Source organism: Macadamia integrifolia, chromosome 9 (assembly GCF_013358625.1).
Source record: "Macadamia integrifolia cultivar HAES 741 chromosome 9, SCU_Mint_v3, whole genome shotgun sequence".
Lineage (NCBI taxonomy): Eukaryota > Viridiplantae > Streptophyta > Magnoliopsida > Proteales > Proteaceae > Macadamia > Macadamia integrifolia.
In genome coordinates, this window is record NC_056565.1 from 31,166,328 (window position 1) to 31,188,451 (window position 22,124).

Sequence of the window (22,124 nt, forward strand, 5' to 3'; positions counted from 1 at the left end):
GTTGCACCTATTACCCGCGGCCCCCCCCCCCAACCTTAAAAAAAAAAAAAACCTCATCTTGAGGAGATTGCAGAAATAGCCTCCAAAAACAGGGGCGTCGCCCCCTTTCATAATCCAACTTACTTCCAAATCCCCAACCTTGACCCCATCCACTTTCCTTTCATTTGCTTATAGAATTATTTTGATTGAATTAATTTCAGTATCTAAATCATTGGTGGACTTGCATTTTGAGGGAGGTTTTGTCACTCCGTAGCCCAGTTGGAGTTAGTTGTAGTGATTTTTTGTTGACATTTTAGAGAGAGAGAGAGAGAGAGAGAGAGAGAGAGAGAGATGGAATGGGAGAGGAAGAAAACCAAATTGTTGCCGCGATGGTCACCTCGAGTGCAACAACTTTGTTGGTATCACTGCCTCACCCACCAAGTTCACAGGATACGTTAATCCCAAATAGTCGGGCCCGGTCAAGCCGGGGCTTGTCTCGGTCGGGTTTAATCGGGTTTGACCACTTGAAAACCTTGCATCGTGAACGCCCGTTTAAATATTTGGGGGGCATGGTATGGTTCATAATCGGACCGGTCGGTGTCGCGTTTTAATCGGGCTTCCTTAAATGGGTCTTAATCGGGCCTTAACCGGGTTATAGACCTATTTCAAGTCTAAACGGACTCTAAATAGACTTTAAACGTGTTTACCCTACAATTCTTCTCTTAAGTTGGTTGAATGCCCAGAAACATGAGAGACAAATATTTAATAAAAAAAGAGAAATGATATGAGATTATGATTGTTCTTACAAACAAAAAAAAAAGATTATGACCTTTACAACTTACAAAATAAATCTTAATTAAATCAAATCTTATTTTAAAGCAAAGGGTAAGAAAGCTCAATTTGTTTCTTACTAGTAGTGGCAAAATAAGAATTTTATGTAGTATTAAAGGGGGTCGGGCTGGTTCGGGCTACAACGAGTCGGTTCATGTCGAGCATATAAACGTGTCGGTTTGATCAGGCACCCGACGGGCTTGCTATTTGCATCTTGAACGCCCGTTTAATAAATGCATTGGGCTCAAGCTGAGCATATTTATTAATCGGGCCGGTCCAGATTGGACCATAAACTGATCAGACTCGATTGGGCCTACCAGTGCGGGTTCAAAATTGACACTCCTAATCCCAACGTACCTTACAAATGTTCCCAGGGAGTTTTCGCAAGTGGTAACGATGAGATAGTGGCTGAAATTGTGGAAAGAAGGACGAAGTGGAAAAGAGTTGATAAGATAGTTCACAAACGTATATTGCGTTTTAAGATAGCATCGGACAAGGCCACACGATCATGGAACTTTCATGTGTCGCTTTCCCGTGCCACGCTAAATGATGTATAGCGCACCCCTGCAGTACCGGGGATCCGGATCCACTTCGTACTTCTTCTGCTACACGATGAAACATCCACATCTTGCTCCTCCGTGCTGCGTTATACGATGTTTATCGCACCCTGCGCTACAGAGGATCTGGATCCCATTTATTGGCGACCTTGGATTCGCCCAACTTTGTGGGCTGTAGGCTGACCTGGAGTCCATAGTCAGGAAGGCCCAAGCCCATATAGAGAGAAGCCTCCACAATTCAAATTTTTTGTTTTCTTGGAATAAATAAAGGTCCCCCATGTGAATAATGACGTTTGATACTCATTTCAAAATCCAGCGCCACCCCACCTCTCCCCTACCCAGTCGAAACGGCTACATTTCTGTCTCTCTCTCTCTCTCTCTCTCTCTCTCTCTCTCTCTCTGTCCTAACCAAGATTTCCCACTCTCTCATTCCATTTCTAGGGTTTCCTACTTTGAAATCTCACTCTCTAGATTCTCTTCAGAATGAAGAACTTCATGCAACCAAGGAGTGGAATCTTGAGGACGATTCCCTCCACTGAAAACGCATCTTCTCCAAACCCTAGTCCTTTCAAGCAGAGATCTTCTCGAAGACATAAAGAAAAAGAAAACACTTCTCCCCTTGATCCAAATGCATCGCCGGATTCTTCGTCGTTGCAGTTGCTCGCCGCGGCCAAATCAGCAGCGGCTACCGGAAAGATCAGAAGCCCTCTGCCACCAAAACCCCCAACTTCAAATTCGAACCCTCTCAAAAGGAAGCTCAGTATGGAAACAGTTCCTGAAAATGGTGTTCCAGGGACTTCCTATTCTGGAGTACAGGTATTTCCTTTTATTTGTTCTCTTCTTTCTTGAATTGATCTGCTGTTTATTGAGATCCAGATTTCTAAACTCAGATATACCTAATTATTTGAATCTGTTAGTAAAGTTCAATTCTTCGATCCAATTCCCACGAACTGATATTTAGTAAACCCTACCTAATTATTTTTACTTTATTTACGCTGATAAGGTAATAGTGAGGATGCGGCCTCCAAACAAGGAGGAAGAGGAAGGAGAGTTGATCGTACGGAAAGTTTCCAGTGACTCCTTATCGATCCTTGGGCACACCTTCACCTTCGATTCTGTTGCTGACATAGGTGCTACACAGGTGGGATTTCTTCAAGCTTTGTTTATTTGCTTAGTTAATGAGACTTGGAAAGAAATTCTCCCATTTTTCAGAGATTTCGCTTAGAATTCCCCTAATTGTTCCTTTGTTTGATTTTCAGCAAGATATTTTCCAGCTTGTGGGAGCACCTCTGGTGGAGAACTGCCTGGCTGGGTTTAACAGTTCCATCTTCGCATATGGGCAGGTATTTCTTCTCATAAAGTGTCAACAGAAATTCTACATCTTCCTCTGTTTTCGTTTTGTATATTTTGTTTATCTTACCAATTTGTCTTGATTGTCTAGACTGGTAGTGGAAAGACATACACAATTGGGGACCTGCCAACGCCCTGTTGTCTGTTTTCATTTTGTATATTTTCATTTATCTTTCCAAATTGTCTTGATTGTCTAGACTGGAAGTGGAAAGACATATACTATTTGGGGACCTGCCAACGCCTTGTTGGAGGAAAATCTATCGAGCAATCAACAAGGCTTGACACCTCGAGTCTTTGACAGACTTTTTGCACGCATAAATGAGGTGAAATTCGGTTTTTTTTTTCATTTCTTTAATGCTTCAAAGTGAGTTATGCCGTATTCCAATTGTAAATGAAAAATTTTCTTCTCCAGGAGCAAATGAAGCATTCTGACAAAGAACTCAAGTATCAATGCCAATGTTCTTTCCTGGAGGTAGTGTATTGCAGCTGCTTCTTAGCTTATGCTTTCTATGGTCGATAAACCTACATTTCCCTCTGCATAATTCCTTATAAATTTTCTGTGGCAGATTTATAATGAGCAAATCACTGATTTGTTGGACCCTAGTCAAGGGAACCTCCAGGTAAATGGAATGCAGTATTTGATTCCTTGTTTTGCTTAACTAAATTTTTCTAGTTGACATGGTCTTTTTTATCTGTTTGTTTGACTTGACTTGCAGATTAGAGAAGATGTGAAAACTGGTGTATATGTTGAAAATCTGACAGAGGAGTTTGTATGTACAATGGAAGACGTGAAACAGCTTTTGATAAAGGTATCCTTGCAGTTCTGATTTTATAGCATACTTAAACCATTATACTCTCTGGTTGTTTCTGCAATTTTTCTCTATGGAGGTTTTCTTTTGAGGGAACGATTTTCTTTTGAAAATGATCATAGAATTGTTTCTAATTCATATATTTTTCACTATGAGAATCATAAATTTATATTCATATATATTTTACAGCTTATCATGTATCGAGATACATGATAAGCTAAAAGAAAGATGTTTGAGGTGGCATGACCATGTTCAATGGATGTCTTTAGATGTTCCAGTACCGAGGAGTTATTTGATTCAGATTGAAGGAGCCAAAAGAGCCAGGAGCCAAAATGAGCCAGGAGCCAAAATGACTTTGGGAGATGTGGTGAGGAAAAACATGCATAGCTTAGGTCATGTATCAAGTATGATTTCGAATAGAGCTGAATGGAGGGTAAGGATCCATGTTGCCGACCCCATTAGTTGGGATAAGGCTGAGTTGTTGTTTTATATTTTATAGCATAAGCCAAAATGACTCTGGGAGATGTGGTGAGGAAAAACATGCATAGCTTAGGCCATGTATCAAATATGATCTCGAATAGAGCTGAAGGGAGGGTTAGGATCCATATTGCCGACCCCATCTAGTTGGGGGTAAGGTAGAGTTGTTGTGGTTGTTGACTTGTTGTTGTATATTTTATAGCATAATGTTCTTTATACATGAAAGGGTAAATTCATTCTATGATGAATATTCAAATTTTCTCCCACCTGAGTTTTGGATAGTAATTTTTTGTTGGATATGTTTCTTCTCTTTATCTAGAGATGTTCTTTAAAGAAATGAGTTGTGCAACATAATTTATCAATGTATCCAAAAAGAATTTGAAAATCTGTGTCGGTAGGTTTTGGTCTATAAATGAAACATCAATAGTGGATTAAGGTGAGAATTTTACTCCATAAAGCGCTAATGACCTTTAGAATCGTAACCTTTATGCATTCCTTTGCATCATTAGTTTAGCAAGTTTATTAGGAGAAGGATTAAAGTAGACTTGATAAATCTTTGTGATGTAGGGGGTTCCTAGGTGACTAGGTTTCCTAAAAGATTAACTAACTAGGTAGGATAAACTCAAGGGACTTGGGTTGGATAGGATAAAGGAAGCTCAGCAAACAAGATTAACATGCAAAATAAATGAGACTAATGAACAAAGTAACAGAGAGCAATAATAGTCTAGGAAGAAAAACACATAAACTCACTCAAGTGTCAAGAGGGGAACATGGGATATGGAACATAGCAGCAAGCAAAATTAGGTTATGATACTAGTCTATTAAGCACCAAAGATAGATAAAAATACCATGTCATATGCTCTAAAATCAGTCATACTTGTAATAAGAAAATCAGCAATATTTAAGTAAAACAGTGGTGTAAATAATGTTCAAACAATGGGCTAAAAGGGGAGGGTTTAACGGACGAAGATGGAGTAAATAATAAGGGGACAATGGGGGAAGGTTCAGTCTCTACTTACCTGCTGCCCAGATTTGGGAATAAAGGAAAACAACCCAGATTTTTGAAAAGAATGTTCAACAGCAGTCCGATTATTAAAAGGAGGTCAGCAGCAGCCCAAGTGATGAACTCCACGTAGCATGACCTTCGGTTGTTGCAAACAGTGGCTGCAATAGTGCAGCGGCAGCAACAGAGAGTAAACAGCGGCAGCATCAGAGAGTAAACAGCAGCAGCAGCAACAGAGAGTAAACAGTAGCAGCAGAGAGTAACCGGCACCACTGAGTAAACAACAGCAGCAACAGAGAGTAAATAGCAGCAGAGAAAAGAATGGAAGAGAGAGGGAGGCGAGACAAGAGAGAAAGCCGAGAGAGAGAGGAGGTCAAAAGGGGGGGAAGAACTAGAGGCGAGAGAGAGAGAGGAGTCGTGAAAGAGGAGCGACATCTTTTGTGCCTTTTTTCAATAATATCATTAACTAAAACAATGGCCAATGGCCTTACACTTTAAATAGAATAAAACTTCTAAAAATAAAAAGATACTTAGAAACTCAGTTATTTGAAATAATAAACTACCTAATAGAAAGAAGTCCTAGTTTCCTAATTATTTAAAACAATCAAATAATATCAGAATTAAAGCAAAGTAAAGTAAGATTTGGTGGGGTCCACAAGATTTGTTGAATGGGAGAAACAAAGGGGGTCGAACCCAGCGCTGGGAAGGCTGGTTCGACTCCTCTCTTTCCTCCTTTCTTCTTCTTTCTTCCTTCTTCTTTCTGGTTTCTTTTAATCCTCCAACTACAGAGATGGGACTGGTTGGGTCTTCTTCTTATTTCGACTGTACACTTTGACGTCCCCATCAACTCTCCCAGGCTTGAAAAATTCACCTCTGGTGAATTACGGCTCAGGTAGTACTCAAGCAGGCTTGGATTGAGTCGTTGGATTTCTTGCAATGTGATCTAGATGTTGTCAATCTTTGGTCGCCCACGCCACTTGACCAAGAACTCTTTAGAACCTCCTGTGTGTGTGGGCACAATCTTCTTATCCAGGATTTTCTCAACTTCTTCAGTCCTTCTCGTGACCTTAGGCACAGGCGGTCATGAGGTGGGGAGAAGTGGTTGGTTTGGTTCAGTAGTCTCATCAATGGTGAAGGGGAAGTCCTCAATGTCATCAAGATAGAAAGGGGTAATGGTAGCCGTGGTATGGGACAAGGTCTTCAACATTGAAAATATTACTGATCACCATACTAGCTGGCTGATCAAGAACATACGCATTGGCACCTATCTTCTTGAGTACTTTAAACGGACCTGTGCTACGAGCATACAACTTGCTTGCTTTTCCCCTAACAAAGCGTTGTGGCTTAATTCTAACCATCACCATATCACCCTCTTGAAACTCTTGTAGCCTTCTGTGCACATCTGCCTTCGACTTATATTGTTCGTGGCTCAGTGCTATCTATCTTCTTATACCTGCATGCAAATTATGTATATGCTGAGCAAAAGACTCAGCTGACGGGGATGTCCTAGAACTGGACACAACTGTGACAAGGTCTATGGATGCCCGGGGCTGGTATCCTGAACAAATCTCAAAGGGGGATCGACCAGTGGTACGGTTCTTAGAATTATTATATACAAACTCAACCTGGCTAGGACTCGATCCCAAATGGTAAGGTGTTCTCCTATAAGGCAACACAACAAGTTTCCTAAACTCCTATTGACAACCTTAGTCTAGCCATCAGTCTGAGGGTGGAAAGCTGAAGAGAAACAGAGCTTAGTGCCCATCATCCGCCATAGGGTCCCCAAAAATGACTGGTGAACTTAACATCCCTATCGGACACTATAGTGAGGGGTAACCCATGGTATTTGACAACCTCGTTAAAGAAAAAATTGGTTACTATGGACGCATCAGAGGTTTTAGAGCATAGGATGAAATAGGCTATCTTCGAGAAGCGATCTACAACTATGCAAATAGAATCATGGCCTCTCTAAGTTTTTGGTAGACCAAGCACGAAGTCCATGCTAAGGTCCTGCCAAGGGGAATGGGGAACGGGTAGGGAAGTGTACAAACCCATGTTTTGTTTTTGTTGTTTGGAAATCTGATATGTCCTACACTGACTCACAGCTCTAGCAACATCCCTCTTCAGTCTTGGCCAAAAGATCGATCCTCAACGAGGGTGATGGTCTTATCTTGATCGAAATGGCCAGCGACTCCCCCAGCATGCAATTCTCAGATCAGAAAATCTCAGAGTGAAGTCCTGGGAACGCACAACTTGCTTCCGTTAAAAAGGAAGCCCTCCCTAAGTAGGTAGTCCGAGCGGTTGACCGGGTTACCTTTACTTAAGGAAGTGAATGGCTCATTAAAATCAGGACAGGTGGGGTATTGGTCCTTGACTTGCTCGAACCCTACAACCTTTACACTCATTGCCTGGAGTAACATTCTAGCCCAACTCCTAGTACTAGTGCGACTGAGGAACGTATTCACTCGGCTCAGTGCATCTGCAGCAGTATTCTCGACACTAGGTCTGTGCTTGAGTACAAAAGTGTACTCTTAGAGAAACTCAACCCACTCAGCATGTCTTTGGTTAAGTTTCTTTTAGGCACTCAGGTATCTCGGAGCCTGGTGGTCAGAGAATAGCACGAATTCTTGGGGTAAAAGGTAATGTGCCCAATAGCGCAATAATTGGACAACCGCATAGAATTCCTTGTTATATGTGGAATATCATTGCCTAGGTTCATTAAGTTTCTCACTAAAATAGGCAACATGATGGCCCTTTTGTCCTAAGACACCACCTATTCTAATACCAGATGTTTCGTAATTCACTTCGAAGACCTTAGAGAAATCCAGGAGGCGCAGGACTGGAGCTTTAGTCATAAGCTTTTTAATTTTGTTAAAGGCCTTCGTAGCACTCTTAGTCCATTCAAACTCCTTTTTCATGCAATCGGTGATAGGAGACATAATGGAATTAAACCGGTAGATGAATCTTCTGTAGAAAGTGGCTAAGCCATGAAAGCTATTACCTCATGGACATTAGTTGGCTCAGGCCACTCTATAATCGCTCTCACTTTCTCAGGGTTAGCCGATACTCCCTGAGTTGACATAACAAATCCTAGGAAGATGACTTGATCACTCATGAAGGTGCACTTCTTGAGGTTGACATAGAGTTTCTCTTGTAGGAGCACATAAAAAACCTTCTATAAGTGATCCAAGTGGGAAGACGGAGTCTTACTATTGATGATGATGTCATTAAAGTAAACCACTAGGAACTTACCAATGAATGGTTGAAGCATTTGATTCATTATCCTTATGAAGGTGTTAGGTGTATTTGACAAGCCAAAAGGCATGACTAACCACTCAAAGAGACCATCCTTCGTCTTGAAGGATGTCTTCCACTCATCTCCAGGCCTAACCCTAATTTGGTGGTATCTGCTCTTGAAATTAATCTTTAAAAAGATCGAAGAGTTGGCCATCATATCCAACATGTCATCAAGTCTAGGGAAAGGGAACCTATACTTGATGGTGATCTTATTGATGGCCCTACTATCAATGCATATACGCCAGGTGCCATCTTTCTTTGGCGTGAGCAAGGTAGATACAATACAAGGGTTAAGGCTTTCCCTAATGAATCCCTTCTGTAACAGTTTATTCACTTGCCGTTTGAGTTCAGCGTGCTCTTTAGGATTCAATCGGTAATGGGGTAAGTTTGAGAGAGCGGATCCTGGAACTAGGTCAATAGCGTGTTGGATGTCACATATAGGCGATAACTCATCAGGTAGTTCCTCAGGGAATAGGGTTATACTTCTCTAGGAACCTCTAAGAACCTCAGTGAATAAGCGTGACATATCGGTATTACTTTATATGGCTACTAGAGCATAAATCACCCCTGACTCTTGGCACTCTCCTTCAAATTGTTGTTGATTTAAAATGTTGAGTGTCTTAGTGGGGTTTTGTTTGGTGGTACTTCCCTTGTGTTCTGGAACCCTAACTTCCCTAGGGGCACTTGGGGGTCAGTCTGATTTTCTTCCCTTTGAACTCAAAGACATAGGTGTTAAACTTCCTATAATTGGTGACATCTCGGTCATACAACCAAGATCTACAGAGGATGATGTGGGTAACATCCATCTCTAGGACATCACACCACACTCGATCCTCATATCCTACAAAGTGTAGGGGAACTAGACACCTCAGATTAATGGGGATGGTGGACTGATCTACCCAGGCAACCTTGTCAGGTTTGGGGTGGGGTTCAGGTTTAAGGCCCATTTGGCAACAATGCTCTTGGCGACCACATTCATGCAACTCCCGTTGTCTATGGAGACCGGCAGTTCTTACTCTGATGACATATGTAAGTGATGAAAATATTAATTCGCCGTCAATTATCTCTACTCTTAGGTTACGAGACCATGCATCGCACAATACCGAGTTTGAGGTCACCGGCCTCCTCAGTGTCCTCATTAGATATGGTCTCATCTGGTCTATGGTCCTTATACTTATGGTCCTGAAAACCCTCTTGGTCACCTTCTTTAGGAGTCTGCTCTCCCACATAAAGATTTCTATTGGGACATTCTCTGGAGAAGTGACCAAACCCACGACACTTGAAGCACTGTTGTTGCCCACTATTCTTATGCTTTTCCCAAAATTCCTTTACCTTTGTTGTCAAATTGACGTTGTGGTGCAGCAGGGGATTTTGGGAATCCAGTTGAGTCTTGGGGTGGTTTTCTAAATTAGGACTCCCCAACTTGGAAGCTCTTCCTCTGAGAATAAGTTCTCATAGAGGATTCCACCTCAAAGGCTATCCTGAAGGCCTGTGGAAAGTCTCGCACCAAGTGGAGTGCCCTATGAGACTGAATTTCGGAGTTGAGCCCAGTAAGGAATCTGGATAGTGTTTGCTCAACATCCTCCCGAATACGGCTTCTAATTTTCAATTCATTGAACTTGCTCATGTATTCAGTCACAGTCAACTTTCCTTACTTCAGGGTATTCATTTCATTCAACAACTGGAGCCTATATGTGATAGGAAAAAATTCCCTCTTGAGCCTCTCTTGTATTTCTACCCAGGTGGTGATCGGCTCAAGTCCTAGGTGGTCCTCGTAGTACTCTAGGTCTATCCAGAAGTTCTGGGCATCTCCAATAAGCTTGAACTTAGCAAATCGGTAGCGGACTTCCTCTGGCATATCGTAGAAATCGAAGTACCTATCCATCTGCTTGATCTAATCCAGAAGGATCCTATCATCAATTTGACCATCATAGGTAGGGGCATCTACCTTAATCATCCGTCTGACATCAAAGCCCCTATCATGATGCTCATAACCCTCATAATCTCCATATTGGGTTTGGTGTCTTGGCGGTGGGCCTTGAACCCTAACCCTATCCCTACCCCGACCCCGACCCCGACCCCGACCCCGACCCTGACCCTGACCCCTATCAAGCCTTAGGCCTTAAAAGTTATCCCCTATCTGGTCATAACCATCAGTGTGGTTATTCTCATTCACTTTCTTAGGGTTAAGGCCTCTGTCCCTAGGTTCAGTGTCAGATGTGTTACGGCCTTGTCGTCCATCAGGGTTTTGGGTACTTGTCTAGAGGCTAGCCAACTTATCGGTAAGGGTTTGGAGATGGGCAGCTTGTGTATCCTGTATAGCTTGGCTAGCTTGGAGGGTAGCTTGGATGGCTTTCATGAATTCGGCCAATTGCTCAGGTTGGGTGGGGGTGTCAGGAAGGTCAGACATATTCTGGTATACTCTACCACTACGAGTGGACATAAGGAGATGGGCAGCCAAGGTACGGTTGCCACCAAAGACTCAAGGTCTACTCAGAATCTCTAATTGAGACAGGTAGTTAGCCCTCTCAATCTTGAGGTCAGAAATCTCCCTCTCCAGTATGTGCTTTTGGAGAGAATAACATCCAATGCTATTTGGTCCCGCCAATCTAAGGAAGAGAAGGGTGTCGTCTAACCTATGGTGATGCTTTCTTAACTCAGACTCGACTATGGATAGATTGTGACAGAGACTAGACCTCAAAAAGTAAGACATGTAAACAATGGACAGCAGTACCTAATTACCCTAAACCTAGACAAAACTATGCTCTGATACCAAGAGGATGTAGGGGGTTCCTAGGTGACTAGGTTTCCTAAAAGATTAACTAACTAAGTAGGGTAAACTCAAGGGACTTGGGTTGGATAGGATAAAGGAAGCTCAACAAATAAGATTAACATGCAAAATAAAGTGACACTAATGAACAAAGTAACAGAGAGCAATAATAGTTTAGGAAGAAAAACACATAAACTCACTTAAGTGTCAAGAGGGGAACATGGGATATGGAACATAGCAGCAAGCAAAATTAGGTTATGATACTAGTCTATTAAGCACCAAAGATAGATAAAAATACCATGTTATATGCTCTAAAATCAGTCATACTTGTAATAAGAAAATCAGTAATATTTAAGTAAAACAGTGGTGTAAATAATGTTCAAACAATGGGCTAAAAGGGGAGGGTTTTAACGGACGAAGATGGAGTAAATAATGAGGGGACAATGGGGGAATGGGGAAGGTTCAGTCTCTACTTACCTGCTGCCCAGATTTGAGAATAAAGGAAAACAACCCAGATTTTTGAAAAGAATGTTCAACAGCAGTCCGATTATTAAAAGGATGTCAGCAACAGCCCAGGTGATGAACTATCCACGTAGCATGACCTTCGGTTGTTGCAAACAGTGGCTGCAATAGTGCAGCGGCAGCAACAGAGAGTAAACAGCAGCAGCAGCAGCAATAGAGAGTAAACGGTAGCAGTAGAGAGTAGCCGGCAGTTGTAGAGAGTAAACAGCAGCAGCAACAGAGAGTAAACAGCAACAGCAGAGAAAAGAATGGAAGAGAGAGGGAGGCGAGACAAGAGAGAAAGCCGAGAGAGAGAGGAGGTCAAAAGGGGGGGGGGGAAAGAACTAGAGGCGAGAGAGAAAAGAGTCGTGAGAGAGGAGCGACATCTTTTGTGTTTTTTTTCAATAATATCATTAACTAAAATAATGGCCAGTGGCCTTACACTTTAAATAGAATAAAGCTTCTAAAAATAAAACAGATACTTAGAAACTTAGTTATTTGAAATAATAAACTACCTAATAGAAAGAAGTCCTAATTTCCTAATTATTTAAAACAATCAAATAATATCAGAATTAAAGCAAAGTAAAGTAAGATTTGGTGGGGTCCACAAGATTTGCTGAATGGGAGAAACAAGGGGGGTCGAACCCAGCGTTGCGAAGGCTGGTTCGACTCCTCTCTTTCCTCCTTTCTTCTTCTTTCTTCCTTCTTCTTTCTGGTTTCTTTTAATCCTCCAACCACAGAGATGGGATTGGTTAGGTCTTCTTCTTCTTTCGACTGTGCACTTTGATGTCCCCATCACTTTGTTTCTTCCAAATAGTAAAGTTTGCGATTGACTTTTAGATGTGAAATTCTAAAGAGATGAGAAGGAATATATTATGAGACAATTCTTTTCACATTTGTCCATTTTGGTTGAGTACTTTGTATTTACATTATGGCCCTTTTTGGTTGCAAGGTGAGTTACAGGGAAGGGAAGTAGAATTTTCTAACTTGAAAAAGAAATTTTTGTAATTATTACCCCATGTGACTAATGTAAAATAAAAATAAAAATTACGTGTAAATTATATCATTTCTAAATATGGTAAAAAATTGTAGAAGTTTATCATGATTACAAAAGTTTCTTTTTTAAGTTAGAAATTTTCACTTATTTTCCCTTTAAATTTCGCTTGCAACTAAACATAGCTTTTAGGAATCAACAGCTAGTATAAAAAAAAAGTAGCACTTACATATAAATATGGTGAAAATTGAGGAGAGAGAGAGATACTGCAAAGTGGCTATTTTAGATATTTGGGTTCAACCATAAATAAAGAAGGTGACATAGAGTATGATGTTTCACAGAGAATTAAAGTGGGATAGATGAAGTGAAGAGTTGCGACCGGTATGTGACCAACGTATTCCTTTAAAGCTTAAAGAAAAATTCTATAGGATTGTTGTACGATTGGCTATGATGTACGGGGTGGAATGTTGGGCAATTAAGAAGTATCATATAGAGAAGTTATGTGTAGTAGCGATGAGGATGTTAAAGATGGACGTGCAGCAAAACTAGGAAGAATAAGTTAAAGAATGAACATAACGTATTAGATCTGATCTGAGAGTTGCCTCAATCAATGACAAGCTCCGAGAAAGTCAATTGAGGTGGCATGACCACGTTCAATGGAAGCCTAGGGATGCCCCAATAAGGATTAAGGAGGAGTGATCTGATTCTGATTGAAGAAACCAAAAGAGATAGGGGCAGGCCTAAAATGACCATAGGAGAAGTAGTGAGGAATGACATGCATAGTTTAGGTCTTGTCCCATGTAGGACCTCATATAGAGCCAAATTCTAGGCTGTGCCTCTTTCCTTTTTCTTTCATTTCTTCTATTTTGTTTCGACCTTAGATTTCCCTATTTTGTTTTACGCGGACCCATGTAGCCGACTCCATTAAGTTAGGATAAGGTTGAGTTTGTTGTTGTTGTTGTTGTTGTCTAAAGGCATGCATCTATATTAAGGGGGCTGCCCCCTCTTTTCTGAAATTTGGCATACATAAATTATAATATATCATCCCAAGACTCAATAGTTAATTTTCTAGAAATTGGGCAGCCAATAGAAAAGCTGGAGAGAGCGATCTCTCTCTCTCTCTCAATGGAGAAAACCCTAAGCGAAGGAAAAGAAAAAGTAAACTCTGCCTTTGAGCAGCCTAGCTGGCCTCATGGCTAGGTTGCGCCCCCCGCCTCTCTTTCTTCCATCTCTCTTTCTCATCCCCTCGCTCCCTCTCTCTGTCCCTCTCTCCTTGTCTCTTCTTCCCCCTCTCCTTCCTTTCTTTGTTTCTTCATCCTTTACAGGAGCTAGATCTGGAATGGAGTCGCTTCTTGGCCGCTAGCCCCGTAGGTCTCCATTTTTGTTGGCTAGCAACCTCTTCCTTGGCTGCCAACCTTGTAGATCTCCATCCCTGCTAGATCTCAAAGCTCGTTTGGGTTCCCTCGACCATCATCCTCATTGCCTTTGATCCCGTTTGCCGGCTGTCTCTCCAGTCTCCATCTTGCTCCGCTTGACTTGTCCCGTCACTGCTTGATCTCCTGTCAGCACACATAGTCTGCAACCGTTCGCCGCCAGCCTCCTGATTTGCCTTGCTCACTCGGCTTCTGTTGATTTGCTACTAGTTGCAAGGCAAGCAGCCGTTTGGCTGCTAGCTTTGCTCGGTTGGCTGCTAGCTTTGCTCGGTTGGCAGCCACTTCGCCGTTGCCCTCCACAAGGCGGCACTCAATTGTGCTTGTCACCTCCGCTAGGCCAGCGCTCTCCATGCGGCAGCCCCCCCCTCGCTGGCGATGCTCCCTTGCCAGCTGGTTTGATGAAGGGAAGAGACGGTTGTTAGGGTTTCCACAAACCCTAACTGGATTTGACTTGGTTACCTTTGGATGGGTTTCCTTGCTTTATTTTTAAGCCCATGTGGGCATTTGTGATGTTTTGGACATGTGAGCCCTGAAGCCCTTTGGGCCTTGGATGTCGAGTGAGCTTCTTTGTTCCTGTTTTTGCCCATGTGGGCTTTGTTACCCTTTTAGGGTTGTTTCCTTTTTCAGGGCAATAATCTCCCTCCCTTTTCTTTAATACATCAATTTATTCACCCAAAAAAAAAAAATTCCTAGAAAATCATGAATATTTGGATACAAATGGAAAATGCAAAGTTTACCATCATTTTAAAGCTCAACATTATACTTATTGGATTGTGATTAGTATAATTTTCTGTCAATCCCGGAACTAGATGCTTATGCAATCCTTATCGTTTTCACTTATTTATTTGAGAATTCGTAAATTTGAACCGAACTTATTTTGTTTGGGGGAATACTAACATCTTTGCACCCCCCCCCCCCCACACATGCATTATGATGATACAGGGATTATCAAATAGAAGGATTGGTGCAACAAGTATAAATGCAGAGAGTTCTCGTTCACATAGTGTTTTTACTTGTGTTGTAAAATCACGTTGCAAGGTGAATTTAAAGATTGATTTTAACAGAATGTTTTAGTTAATTTATGTCTGAGTGCAACTTTTCAGCCATGTATGTCTGTAATGATATGTTCAGATGCCTTTCCCTATCTCTAATGAACAATTGTTCAATTGACTAATTTCCCCTTGTCTGTTACCGTTATATTAAGTTAACCATGCCCTATTAAGTGAAATCTGATGTAACTTCTGTTTTATAGAGCATGGTAGATGGTCTAAGCAGCTTCAGGACTAGTAGACTCAATCTTGTTGATCTTGCTGGATCAGAACGACAGAAGCTGACAGGGGCAGCAGGCGAACGCTTGAAAGAAGCAGGGAATATTAATCGATCTCTTTCACAGCTTGGGTATGACCTTGCACCTTTTACCTGACCTTTTACCTGACCTGTTGTGTAGAAAGCAACCATTAAGAACGATTTTGCAGAAGACCTCAATACCTACAGAGAAGAAACCTATGTTCCTTCCTAGAGAAGGATTTCCTTCCATTTGGAAAGCTGAATTGGTAGATCAAGACCTATTTGATGAGGATTGTGTCCATATCTGCCTCATAACCAACTGTTTCGAGCTTTGTTTAATGAATAGCCTTCCTTTTGGATTTTCCTTTTCTCTGACTTAGGCAGAAAATTTGATCTTTTTGCTACATGGGAGATAGGGCTGAAACGTAATTTGGGTTGCCATCTCATCTACCATTTGACGGAATCATCTAAAAACAGGATTTCAAAACTTGCTTGGTCAAAGATCAAAGGCCTATTCATATGAACCAAAATTAAAGTGAAGCATAAGACAAGGGTGTACTTAATATAAACTTTTTCTGTACCAACTTGATTTAAACCTTAAAATTGACAGCTTGGTACTATTGTAGTATTCTTTCTATTTATGAATATGTTTCTAGTGACAGATTCATTGGGTGTGAACTGATTACTCTTTATTATGGGACTTACAGGAACCTGATAAATATTCTTGCGGAAGTTTCCCAATCTGGAAAGCAAAGGCATATCCCTTACAGGGATTCTAGGCTGACTTTTTTATTACAGGAATCATTAGGTGGCAATGCAAAATTAGCAATGATTTGTGCCATTTCTCCTGCAGAAAGGTAATCCTTGTGATGCTTTCTTTCCGCCACACTTCTTTCTTCCTGGAATTGGGTGTTCATGTTGGTTGATAATGCAATACAGTTGTAGAAGTGAAACACTCAGTACATTGAGATTTGCACAGCGTGCTAAGGCCATTAAGAACAAGGCAGTTGTCAATGAAGTTACGCAGGATGATGTGAAAGTCTTGCGAGAAGTGATACGCCAGCTGAAGGTATAGTTTTATGCTTTGTTACTGTTTCTTTTTGTTTCTCTTATAAGGGATTGAACTCTCTCAAATCAACATCAAAACTCATGAAGTTGATTGACATGCTCAACAGGATGAGCTTCTACGAATGAAGGCAAATGGTAATTCAACAGATACTAATGGAGGTTATTCTACAGGCTGGAATGCCCGTAGAAGCTTGAATCTCTTAAAGTTTAGTGTCAACCGCCCGATGACATTACCTCATGTTGAAGATGACAGTGATGAGGAGATGGAAATTGATGAGGAAGCTGTTGAGAGGCTCTACATTCAAGTGGGTCTACAATCAGCAGGCTGTGAAGACAATATTAATAATAATGATAGGAGTAAGCAACAAATCTGTCAGTCAGACTCACAAGTTAAGGGTTGTAAAGAAAGCATTATTGGGGAGCAAAAGAAAAATGATCCCTTGGGAATTGGATGTGGCTGTGATCAAGGTTCTGAAGAAACTGATGTTCACATGGAAGACTGTCAATTAGAAGAAATGGCATCTGAAGAATTTTATAATCATGAAATTGTTGATGGTCGCGGGGAATCTGTGGTCTATGCCCTAGACTGTCCGAAACTTGATGGACTGTACCCTCAAAACCATGCAGAGAACAATGATTCGGAGGATTCAACTGGGCAGGCTGTTAATAAGAATCATTTTGTCTCTTCAGACTGCAAATTGTCTAATGAATCGCCAGGCAAGGCTGATGAGGAGAAACCCTCAGCAGATATTCTTGTTGGTGGTGGAGGTTCGGCGAACATATTGACTCCAGATTCATCTCATAATTGTACCACAACCTCTCCAAATTCTGTTGTTCCTTCTAACCTAAGTGTAGTGCCCTGCGAAACTTCTCCAGTTCCACCGTCACCAACATTTAGTGTTTCACCAAGAGTCACTAACAGCAGCAGGAAAAGTCTTAAGACAATATCAATGTTATCAGCATCTCAAAAGGATCTAACAGAAAACAATAGTCCAGAGGTTCTACAGTTACCTTTTGCTCCCTCCACTAAAACAAGCAAGAATTCTCTTTCACCTACTGAACAACTTGCTTCTAGTCTTCACCGTGGTCTTCAGGTTATTGATGGCCACCTCCAGAGTTCTCCTTTGAGGAGGTCGTCATTCAGATTTTCATGTAAACCTCTTGACATGAAGCCATTTTTGCCAGTTGACAAGGTTGATGTGGGAGTGCAAACCCTTTTTAATGATCCAGAGACACTAGAAGTCGATTCATCAGTATTTTTGTGCAGTAATTGTAAGAGCAAAACTTCTCAAGTGGAGTCCAAAGAGGTCAATGATTGCTTAGGCCTACAGTTAGTTCCTATTGATGGATCAGACTCCACTGAAAAATCCAGGAAGCAAGTTCCAAAGGTATGTCTGGGAGCATCAAAATTTTTTTTTGCAGGTATTATCATTGGTTTTTTTGTTTGACTTCATAAAATTTCTTGACATTCCTGCAGGCGGTGGAAAAGGTCTTGGCAGGAGCCATCAGGAGAGAAATGGCAATTGAAGAGTTCTCTGCCAAGCAAACAGCTGAAATTATGCAACTGAATCGTCTCGTAGGTTTATTTTAGGTTTTAGCTTCTCAACAGTTATTTTTTCCTACTTACATAGCACATGAATCTCATTTTTGTTTATTATTTCACAGGTCCAGCAATATAAGCATGAGAGGGAATGCAAGGCCATAATACAGCAGACACGGGAGGATAAAATTATTCGTCTAGAGAGCCTCATGGATGGCATTTTACCTACTGAAGAGTTTATGGAGCAAGAATTTGTATCACTCATGCATGAGCATGAGGTATGCTTTGAATTTTACTTTGATATACAAATATTTTTAAGAGTTGTGCTATCATGGCCTTGGAAACCTGATAAGTTTCCAAAACATGCTAGTACTGTTTCACACATGTCAGTCATATGTCCACAAATTAAAAAATGTTGCGTACATGAAATGGTGGGAATTTCTTCTTTCTGAAGGTCAATTTTTGCTCTTTTTTTTCTCTTTGAAAATTTTGTATTTGATTCTCCCTGCCAATGAGAAATATACACTTGTGTGGCATCTGCAGCTTCTTAAAGAGAAATATGAGAACCATCCTGAGGTTTTGAGGACAAAAATTGAGCTAAAGAGAGTACAAGATGAGTTGGACGGCTATAGAAACTTCTTTGATATGGGTGAGAGGGATATACTATTGGAAGAGATTCAACATTTGCGAAGTCAACTACAGTATTATATAGACTCTTCACCCATGCCTGCTAAAAAACGAAGTCCTTTGTTACAGTTGACCTACTCCTGTGAGCCCACTTCGGCTCCTTTGTGTGTGATTCCTGAGTCAAATGAGGAAAATGCTGACGAGAGGTCCGAACAGGAGAAGCATCATTCTTCATGTACTCCCGAGGCAACTGAAGAAAGTGTGGACGAGAAATTTGAACAAGAGAGACGTCGCTGGACTGAGGAGGAGAGCAAATGGATTTCTCTTTCTGAAGAGTTGAGAATCGAACTCGAAGCTAGCCGCTCTCTTGCTGAAAAGCAGAAGCAGGAACTTGATTCTGAAAAGAGATGCTGTGAGGAGCTGAAGGAAGCATTGCAGATGGCAATGCAGGGACATGCACACATTCTTGAACAGTATGCAGAGCTTGAGGAGAAACACATTGCATTGCTCGCAAGGCATCGAAAGATCCAGGAAGGGACAGAAGATGTCAAAAAAGCTGCTGCAAAGGCAGGAGTGAAGGGTGCTGGATCTAAGTTCATCAACAGTCTCGCTGCCGAAATTTCAACGTTAAAAGTTGAAAGAGAGAGGGAAAGGCGATACTTGAGGGATGAGAATAAAGGACTTCAAGCTCAATTAAGGGACACTGCGGAAGCAGTACAAGCTGCAGGTGAGCTACTTGTGCGTCTTAAAGAAGCCGAAGAATCTGCTGCCGTTGCCCAGGTGTGTAAATTAGATTTAGTTTATTTCTTCATATGTTTGTACATGTGCATTGTGTGCAGAATTGCTCATCTCTGTAGGTTCATGCAGATGATTGCTCGGATTTGTCAGAACTTAGTACTGTTTGAACTTCCATTACACATGACGTTTCCAGGCACCAAGGAGCAAGAAATTAATACTGAATTTGATCAACATACTGATGGGTTCTTCCAATAGCCATAAAACCTTCCATAGTGTTCCAGTTAATGGGAAGGCAGGAACGATGAGACGAATAACCTTGGTTATTCACTACTGTTTTAGAACCATATGGCAAATGAAAGTTCTGTAGTTGTGTACTTGTGTTCTAGCTTTACTGATGCTCTTGTCACTTTCTATGCTGGCAGAAACGAGCTGTAGAGGCAGAGCGTAAGGCTGAAAGGGCCTACAAACAGATTGATAAATTGATGAAGAAACATGAAACAGAGATTACTACTATGAACCAGCTCAATGCAGAATCGTGGCTACCTAAAGAAGCATCGAGACCTGTCTATGATGATTCAAACATGGCCAGATACGATGGAAGGGGAGAGGTTTTCAAACCTTCCTACCATGGAGAAGATGGTGAGCTCTCAAAACTAGCAGAGCCTTCATGGTTCTCTGGGTATGATAGATGCAATATATGAGAGAAATTTAACCAAAAAAAAAAATCGTGTATCAATACCCTTTTATAGAGTAATGAAAGATTGGCAGCAAAATATTCTAATTTTTTCTTTTTTTGTTTGGTGCTCCATTTCAATTGTACCTTTCCTTTTCAATTAGGCAATATCCTGCTCTGGGAGCTAAGCTAGACTCCATTGTACAGGTCTGAGCTGTTTGTTGCTGCACGTATTATAAATTTTATTTTTTCACGCCCAACTGTGTCTGGGCATGGAGGGCACTGGCAGTCAGCGTTCCTTTCCCCAATGTTTATAGGGGACCGATCAATAACAATTGTCCACTGTAGATCAGCTGGACCAAAAATCAAGTTGACAAATGATTAAATGATTAGACAAATCCAATGTCTTCACACTCACGGTTTTTTTTTAATGAGAAAAAGAAAATACAAATTACTGAAAAAAAAAATAGTCTGTCAATACATCATAATCACCTAGGAAGGTGTGAAAGTCTTATGTAGCACTAGGGGCAAGTTCCCACAAAGACATCATAGGAGTATAATTTTTGCATTTATACAAAAAAGGAATAGATCCAAACGTAGAATATATTTCCCAAAAAGTTGCAAAAGAGAGGAATAGCCAGTTATTGTTAGAAGGCTTTAGAATAAGTTGAAGCAAGTTCTTAGATTGAAACCAAACTTAACCAAGAGTCCAACCCTTTGTAGCTGCCAGTCTTAACCCTTGCAAAATGCCAAAGGCTTTAGTTTCCTCAAGTGTTGTAGTTGTTGTAGTTCCCATTTTGATAACCTGGAACTTACCTTGAAACAGAATACCAAAACCCAATTTGATTCTATGTCCAAAAAGTTAGTAATACCAATACAAATTGTGATGTGATAGGTAAAAAAGGAAGAGGCAAGTATCTTCTTAGGATGTCTTCTGGAGCATATGTAATTGAATAGACAACATCCAATGATTAATATTATGCGGAACAGAATTAGGGTTGGGATCAATTTTTTTGGCAATAATGTTGTTTAGATGCAACCATAGAAAATAAACTGTTATTTCTAATATACTAATATACTAATGCACCAAGCACAATCAGAAGTAGATAAATCAGCATGGAGAAAGAAATACTTGACCACATCAGTAAAGGAAAGCAAATGAAGGCATTTGAGTCGTAGACCAAGAGGGCTAGCAACCCAAATTCTGTCAACAAACTCAAAAAAAAAAATAAAATAAAATAAAATAAAAGGCGCTTTGAAGCAGGGAAGGGAAAGGCTTATCGAACATGTCCGGCCCTAACTGAGTTAATTGATCAATCACCACCGCTACTTTGACTCTAGAATAGAAAGGAAGAAGCGGAACATTACAAAAGGCGCAAGTTGTCACACCCCGTTCACATAGAACCGGATCGGTGACCAGGTTCTCTCCGGGTAACCCATAACCACCAGGATCATCTGATACAGTAACCAGAACACAGCATGCCACAACAACTTGGAAATATAATTCATTAATTCAGCAGAAGACTTATCATATATATATACCTGTAAATTCCCCACTTACTCTTGATACCTAAATTGTTATACATAGTATATTTACATGTGAGTCCGCATGCATGATATTTACACAAGAAATAACAATTTAAATATCTAAAGCACAAAAAGAGGAATACATCAAAAGAATCAAAAGGAAGAGTTGTGTTTGGAAATAATTATTGTTGCCCTGCAACGCAGCCCTCACACTGGCACCCAACATCATGCCCAAATCCCTCCAGGACCCACCAATCTCCCACTGGAATTTTATTAGTGGGCCCTGACTCTTGTTCCTCTATTGGAATCCTGCAAAATCATCTAAAAAGGTGTGTACACGAGGAGTGAGCTCACTAGCTCAGTAAATGGAAAGAAAGACACATACAAACAATCGCATTTCAAATGATCCTACATGTATGAAATTCATTTTAAGTCTATCCACCAAAGCAACATTACTAAGTCATAGGTTACGTGCTACTCACAACCACAATGCGTGTATGCCTCGGGTTCAAGACCCATTCTCCATTCCACGATAAACCCTTAGGGTTGTCGAAGAGGGCCGGCCATGAGTATTCGAAAAAGTAAATCATGGCTGAACCACAATAGAAAAGTAAATCGTAGCCGAACCACAGTAGAAAATAAATGCAGTACGTTCGGCCCTCT

The 22,124-nt window shown here is 41.0% G+C and overlaps 1 protein-coding gene across 2 annotated transcripts; it reads left to right on the top strand.

Annotated features, from left to right (window-relative positions):
* The first annotated feature begins 1,716 nt into the window (after positions 1–1,716).
* Positions 1,717–20,187, top strand: LOC122089989 (kinesin-like protein KIN-12B). 2 transcript variants are annotated; one of them, XM_042659794.1, is made up of 17 exons: positions 1,717–2,183; positions 2,371–2,508; positions 2,627–2,710; positions 2,915–3,040; positions 3,130–3,189; positions 3,284–3,337; positions 3,434–3,526; positions 14,944–15,039; positions 15,254–15,399; positions 15,996–16,145; positions 16,228–16,357; positions 16,464–17,744; positions 17,834–17,932; positions 18,022–18,174; positions 18,440–19,303; positions 19,391–19,553; positions 19,684–19,813. In XM_042659794.1, exons 1-16 carry the CDS (start codon positions 1,851–1,853, stop codon positions 19,514–19,516), a joined length of 3,933 nt encoding a protein of 1,310 aa, XP_042515728.1. In that variant the 5' UTR covers positions 1,717–1,850; the 3' UTR covers positions 19,517–19,553; positions 19,684–19,813. The 2 variants fall into 2 exon arrangements, with proteins under 2 accessions (XP_042515728.1, XP_042515726.1); XM_042659792.1 differs by lacking the exon at positions 19,391–19,553 and having other exon boundaries at positions 1,718–2,183; positions 19,684–20,187.
* Positions 20,188–22,124: the final 1,937 nt, after the last annotated feature.

Excerpts from the sequence above, each read along its gene's own strand:
- LOC122089989 (XM_042659792.1), top strand. The coding sequence starts at position 1,851 with ATGAAGAACTTCATGCAACCAAGGAGTGGAATCTTGAGGACGATTCCC. Across the intron at positions 3,527-14,943 it reads TGAAACAGCTTTTGATAAAG|GGATTATCAAATAGAAGGAT; the intron begins GTATCCTTGCAG and ends ATGATGATACAG. Across the intron at positions 17,933-18,021 it reads TTATGCAACTGAATCGTCTC|GTCCAGCAATATAAGCATGA; the intron begins GTAGGTTTATTT and ends ATTATTTCACAG.